This window comes from Sinocyclocheilus anshuiensis, unplaced genomic scaffold, assembly GCF_001515605.1.
Source record: "Sinocyclocheilus anshuiensis isolate Anshui unplaced genomic scaffold, SAMN03320099.WGS_v1.1 scaffold1097, whole genome shotgun sequence".
Classification (NCBI taxonomy): domain Eukaryota; kingdom Metazoa; phylum Chordata; class Actinopteri; order Cypriniformes; family Cyprinidae; genus Sinocyclocheilus; species Sinocyclocheilus anshuiensis.
Genome location: NW_015555843.1, coordinates 327,682 through 334,549, shown reverse-complemented (window position 1 = coordinate 334,549; position 6,868 = coordinate 327,682). Strand labels below are relative to the sequence as shown.

Sequence of the window (6,868 nt, the reverse complement as noted above, 5' to 3'; positions counted from 1 at the left end):
TGTTCAGTTGTATTTATTTATGATATTGCTAATTGATTTGTTTGTTCCTATCTTATTACTGACTGTTTACTTGTCTTTAACACTTTAATATTTGAAATTTATATTAATCTAGTTTTTTGCTGTGGTATTTTTTTTTTAAGTATAGGCAAAATTCCTCTTGCAGTGTTCTGTAGGCTGCTGATTTTTGCTCATGTTATTCAGCTGCAACAGAATGCTTTGTAAAAAGACAGAATAAATGTTTGACATCTAAATGTTTGACTTAATTTTTTTTATATTGGATTTTTTATCTTATTGGAATCGAAACTAGGAATCGATAAGAATCGGAATCGATAAAATTCAAACGATACCCAACCCTACTAATTGCACTGAGAACATCCAAAAAGTCAGCACCAACATTTAATAATAGAAAAGCTTTATACCTCATCATCGCTGTCTGATGTCTCAGAGTCTGTGGAGGCGGCAGGTTTACTAACAGGCTCTTCCTGTTCATCAGAATCCACACGCTTTCTCTTGGCAAGAGACAGCAGTTCCTGCAAAAAGCAGAAGAAGATTTACCATTACAATTTTTCTCAAGCACCAAGTTAGATTCTTTGTACTTGGGGAATGCCCTCTTATTGTTGTTCATTAAAAAAAAAGAAAAGAAAAAACAAGTTGGCATGATGGAATATGTCCTCCTCCACAAAATGTTGCTTAATGTTTAATGCTTGTAGGGCAGGTGTGGCAAAAATAATGCTGTACACCTTTTATGAAGAACAAATGCAGTTGTCCTATCTTTTTAATGAACTTGAATAGTGACCTGTGAGTGTGCCTGTCAGGGTGTCTGCTTATATTTTATCCTGAAGTACTAGAATACATAACACAGTGGGATTTGGGATAGCTATAATCCAACACTGGCAATGCTCTGACAACAACTATATGGCTAAATAGGGTCTAATGCACAGACAGATGTCAAACTCCACTGAGAATGGGGTTTTTAGTCCAATTATGTTAGTGTTTGAGGGCAATGGTACTTATTTAATCTGTTAGCATTCTTCTCAGCATATCATATGCATGCAACTCCAAAACACTTGCATTTCTGTATAGGTGTCAGTAATCACACTGCGGTTAGTGTTTGTGTTGTGATCTGTTTGGCTGCTAGCTGGCTAGCTCCTTAATTTGTCAACACCAGTGAAATGAAAATGAAGTGCACAGGTTGTTGAGATGTGCACTAGGGAGTGCTGCCTATAGGGGGCGCATCATGGTTCAAATTAATTTGTTCACCATAGAGCAGGGGTTTCAAAATGGGGTCCGGGGACCCCAGGAGACTGTAAGGGAGTGCTAGGGTGTCTGTGGGAAATTTTAATGAAAAACTGTGTAAAATCTAACACTAAATACATAACAGAATGAAAATAACCAAATTATCATTATATAAAATAGGTAAATAAATAACTAAATTTAAAAAATAGAATAACAATTTGATTGAAAATGTGAATAAATTAGATATCAATAAAATAAATAAAAAATGAATAAAATATAATCAAATAAATAAACAGACAAAATAAACAGTTCAGTACTATAGGTGGTAGAAAATAATGCAATATTGTAATTTAATAGAAACCAAATATTTTCCAAATAATATTTTAGACATTTATATTTTTTTCACAGAATAAATTGGGTCTTTATACAAGAAAATATATAGATGCCTTTTAGGCTTGCCGCGATAGACGGTGCTGACGGTGATACCGGTGTTAAGCCGCAACACCGGTTATGTCACTTGCCCACCGCGGCACCGACCCCCACCGTCATTTTGATTTTTTATAGCAATAAAAATCATTTAGTTAAGTAAAATAAAAGACACTACAATTAAAAACTGAACGCGGCTACTCAATGCAGCGTGCCGAACGACAGTCGCATCACAGATCAGATTTCATTTATCCAGTGAGGAGAGTGAGTCAAGCTGACTGACAAGAAGAGTGAGGTGAGACAGACAAGACGATCGCGGATGATTTAGTTTCGAAACGAGATGCAAAAGCGCCTGTTTGGCAATATTTTGGATTTTGAAAAACCTGTTGACTTTTGCCGTTTATCTAAGGTGATTTTGGAAGTTTTTTTAAACATTAGTTTCTTATTTAATTGGTTCCACATTATTTGCTGATTTTTACTTTATTTAAACTTTGTGTCGTTTTTTTTTTTTTTTTACATAAAGTTGTATGCCGTGCCTCCAAGCTTTCTTACTCGTTTTGCTAATAAACATTCTACGTTTCTTATTTATTTGGTTATATATTATACATGTTTACTTAGCCTATTTCCAGTTTTGTATACCTATTTACACTTTATGTAAGTTATTTGTTATTTTATATTAGGCATAGCATGCCCTATAGCATGGTGTATTTTTATTTGTTTTGTTAATAAAAGCTCTATGTTTTATATATATGCTAAAGTGAGTTTGACGTTGTATTTTGTTGGTGCATTCAAGCAATTGACGCCGAACTGCCACTAATTCGAAAGTGAAAGTAAAATGTGCATGGCGCTTTTAAGCTATTTAAAAGCAAAGTAAAGCGAGGAAAAGAGGGGAAATTCAAACGAACTAAAAACGAACAATTGCTTTACGCCGAATTGCCGTATATAAAATACATTTTAGGATGGGGGTCCCTCACACAAGGATGATTGTATTTTGTGGTCCATGGCTAAAAGATTTAAAACTCTGGTCACAGAGCAACTGAAATTTTCAATTACATTATTTTTTTACTTGCTTGATCATTAATTCAAAACGGAGTATTTGTAAAAAGAGCAAATGCTTCTAATGCCTAAATGAACTGTAAAACTGTCAACCCTGATACCCGACATACCAACATTAAAACATTTTAATTTTGCTTGACATGGCACAGATCAATTTATTATTTATGCTTTGTCTAATGGAATGTTTAAAATAAAATAAAAAGTAACTTTAAGAGAAAAAAAGCAATGGCCAAATGGCCATTGGCCGTTTATAGCACATCATAAAACACATCTGGTTTGAACTCTTTTGACAAAACAGTACATTTTATTACTTGAATATGTCCCCATATTCTTATTTTCAAGTATCATGTGACTTTAACTGCCCAATTAAAAAGCTGCTTCCTGGGACGTGTTTTAGAGCCTTCAGTCCGCTCTAGTCTCTCGTCATATTTCTACAGCTACAACCGAAATAGAAGTTTAGCCGCGGTGCTGTGACGTCATGAGGCAGAAAAGGTTCTAAACGCACGCGGCCACTTTTGTAAAGCCGAATTACCCCCGTGCTGCAGGCAACAATAAAAAGCACGTCAAATATGTAAATTTCAGGTGTAGTTGTCTCAAAACCTACACGACGCCACAATACAGGCCACTGCTAACCAGCTAGCTTTCCCACATCACTTAGCATTGGGACTTCAAGACACACATACAGTTCTGTGACACCTTAGCGTCTCAGAGATCGGTAAACAGCGAGGTTTTTGGATCACATTCACATGAATGATATTCCTACCTGATCCAAATTATCACCGCTTGCACTATCCTCCGAGTCTGAGTCAATCACGACCCGACCTTTCCGTTTCTTTACATTCACCATGGTTAGCTGCCTGGCTCCCCTGTGTGTGTGTGTTTAAACAGCAGCGCCGCACTCCTCCACACAAAGGCGCTAGAGCTACACCACGCATGCGCACACATCACTCCCATAAACATCGACTACATATACAGCATCAGAAATGTACTGTATCTAATAATTATACTTTATATATATATATGCATACAATTGGCGGAAATCATAATGGTATTTGTTAATCGCTAAATGTGATGTGCGCGGGAATCAACTGCGAGAGATATTTGTTGTCGGTAGGACCATAAGCACGTGTGCTTGTTCCAGGTAAGGACAGATTATATGACGGACCGTAATGGCATGTTTGAGTATCACAAACGAGTAGTTAGACGTAGTTGCTTTTCAAGCCATGTTTTAGGTTTATTCATTCATTTATGAATTTTCAACTATGATAAACGTGGTTACACTCGGTTTTTTAACATAGCTGTAACATGTAACTGTCACTAAACAGCACGCAGTGGCTCTTGTTGACTTGTGAATGTCATAAAGTCAAAGGAGATTTATTCCTATTGCTCATTCAAGTAAACGTGTAAGGGTTTGCAACAAAAAGAGATGACTGTAAGATATCCAGGGGCTATCTACATTTATTATGTGCCGTTGTGATTTAAAAGGCAGCCATATAGTTTCAGCTATAAAGACCTCATTTATGCTAATTTATAATAATAGTATAATAATAATTTACATTGAAATGCCATAAACCAATTTAAAATATTATTTGGAAAATATTTTGTGTTTAAGTGTAATATTTAGTGTTTTTTAAAAAGCTCACTCTAGTACTGTACTGTGAAATATATATTTTTATAATTCATTTAAATCTAATTTGTATTTTTTTTATCTTTATTATTTACTTATTTTAATCTTAAGTGTTGTTGTTATAATAATTATTTTCTTATTATCTTGTACTATTTATCTAATTATTTTAGACTATATAGACATTTAGAAACTATTTATTTGCCTTTTAAATTTTGGGATGGGAGTCCCTTGCATGAGGATGATTATATTTGGAGATCCGTGGCCAAACCCACGCCACAGAGCAACTAAAGATTTCAATTATTTATTCTTGCTATTTTGGATTATTAATCCATAACTGAATACTTGTAGAAATAAATTCTTATTCCACCTTGCAGTGTAATGATTTGACAAAAGGCTACTAATGATTAAATGAACATGGACCACCTGTCACTTCCTTGAGACCCCTTGTTTGAAATCCCCTGCTTTAGATAATAGACATTTTGATTCGGATTAGTAAAAAACATTTGAATCCAGAAGTTCAACTGACATGATATATGATGGTAAATAAAAAAAGGCATTTAATTAAATATGATGTTTTCATTTTTTTTCAGGATTCTACTGGATGCCTGATCTGATCGCAAGAGCTACAATTAGCAAATGGCTATGTCAAAGACAACATTAAAAACTCTGTTTGGAATTTATGGTGTCATTCACAGACAGACTCTGTTATTGCCATCTACCCTCAGATGCTCAGTTATACTGAGCACCAGGAGCATCTATGAGCGTGATTACCGCAGACCAGGCCAGCCTCCAGACACCCGTTGGCCCTGGCAAAAGATACAATTTGATTTCTCCAAAGGTGTGGAGGGTATCAAGAAGCACATTGGGTTGTTGAAGGATGAGTTTGTCCAGCGCTGGACTGGACCTGAAGGAAGGCCGTTAATAGAGCACATGCTGGAACAGACACGTGTCCAGTGGGAGTTCCGTGGACCGGAGAGTCTCAATCAGTGGGTGGTGTCATCGGATCAGGAGATTGGGGGTCGCAGTGAGGCATACATCAAACTGGGCAAGAACAACAGCACATGTTTGCTGTATGGGACCTTGTGCTCCACGCCTCCCCGTGATGGAGAGACTCGATACAGTGGATACTGCACTCTGCGCGCCAAACAACCCCTGGTCAGTGCCGAGATCCAACATCTCTCCATCTGATCTATAATTCGATTTCTTGTTCATCATCTTTTAGACGTCTTATGTATTTGTACTTGTGGGCAGTCATGGCCTAATGGTTAGAGAGTCGGACTTGTAACCTGAAGGTTACGGATTCGAGTCTCGGTACCGGCAGGAATTGTCGGTGGGGGGAGTTCAAGTCTCAGGTCTGGCAGGGATTGTAGGTGGGGGGAGTGAATTACCAGCACTCTCTCCCCCCTCAATACCAGACTGAGGTGAGACCCTTGAGCAAGGCACCGAACCCCAACTGCTCCCCGGGCGCCACAGCAATATAGCTGCCCACTGCTCCGGGTGTGTGTTCAAGGTGTGTGTGTTTACTACTGTGTGTGTGCACTTGGATGGGTTAAATGCAGAGCACAAATTCCGAGTATGGGACACTGTACTTGGCCACACGTCACTTCACTTTCTCACTTTCTTTCTCTTTTATTGATTCCTCTTTTCTTATTTCTGCATGGGTTAATAATGACTAATCTTTCTACAGGACATTGATAGCCACCAATATTTTTTTTTAATATTATGGAAAAGTGTAGATGAAACTGTAATATGATGACTTATTCCATTTAAAATTATATTTCCTTTGTTTAAGATCTGTAAAAATTGCATGAAAAACAAGGTTTAGACAGAATCTTGGATTTGCACTAGCATTCAAAAGTTTACTTTTTTTTTTTTTTTTTTTTTTAAGAAATCTGTTATCCTCACCAAGGCTTTGATTAAAAACACATAAAAACAAAAATATTATTACGATTTAAAATAAATGTTTCTATTTTAATACATTTTAACATGTAATTTATTCCTGTGATGGAAAAGCTGAATTTTCAGCAGCCATGACTGCAGTGTCACATGATCCTTCAGAAATCATTAAAATGCTGATTTGGTACATATTAAGAAACATTTCTTATTATTATCACTGTTTAAAACAGTTGTGCTGCTTAATATTTTTGTGAAAACCTTGATTTTTATAAGATTCTTTGATGAATAGAAAGTTCAAAAGAGCAGTATTTATTTAAAATAGAAACTTTTGTAACATAAATGTCTTTGTCACTTTTGATCAATTTAATGCATCCTTGTAATAATATCTTTATTAAACTCCTAAAGTCAAACTTTTGGTAGTCTATTATGGAGGACCAAACCTGCAGACATAATAAATAAATAAATAACAGGAAAATAAAGAAATAAATGACTTGATAAAAACAAATATAGTCCATTTGTAATAAAATTTAATCCTGAATTTATTTTTATGACCTTTTTCCTATATGTATTATTTTCTGTATTTATTTTTACATTTATTTTTATTCTTTTTAAGTTTTATTTACTTAT

General features: G+C 35.6%; 2 protein-coding genes across 4 annotated transcripts in view; one reads left to right on the top strand and one right to left on the bottom strand.

Moving 5' to 3' along the window:
- Nucleotides 1-3,637, bottom strand: part of LOC107675549 (RNA polymerase-associated protein RTF1 homolog) — an 18,218-nt gene extending 14,581 nt beyond the window's left edge. For both annotated transcript variants that reach the window (XM_016469942.1, XM_016469943.1), the window contains exons 1-2: nt 3,482-3,637; nt 420-530 (exon numbers count right to left, since the gene is read on the bottom strand). In XM_016469942.1, the coding sequence (XP_016325428.1) occupies nt 420-530; nt 3,482-3,565 (195 nt within the window). In that variant the 5' untranslated portion in view covers nt 3,566-3,637. The remainder of the gene's footprint in view (nt 1-419; nt 531-3,481) is intronic.
- A 26-nt stretch (nt 3,638-3,663) lies between these two features.
- LOC107675552 (complex I intermediate-associated protein 30, mitochondrial) overlaps nt 3,664-6,868 on the top strand; it is a 6,459-nt gene continuing 3,254 nt past the window's right edge. The window contains exons 1-2 of one of the 2 annotated variants that reach the window (XM_016469947.1): nt 3,664-3,859; nt 4,936-5,500. In XM_016469947.1, the coding sequence (XP_016325433.1) occupies nt 4,982-5,500 (519 nt within the window). In that variant the 5' untranslated portion in view covers nt 3,664-3,859; nt 4,936-4,981. Of the gene's footprint in view, nt 3,860-4,125; nt 4,151-4,935; nt 5,501-6,868 lie in introns of those variants that run through there. The other variant, XM_016469948.1, reaches the window with a different exon arrangement.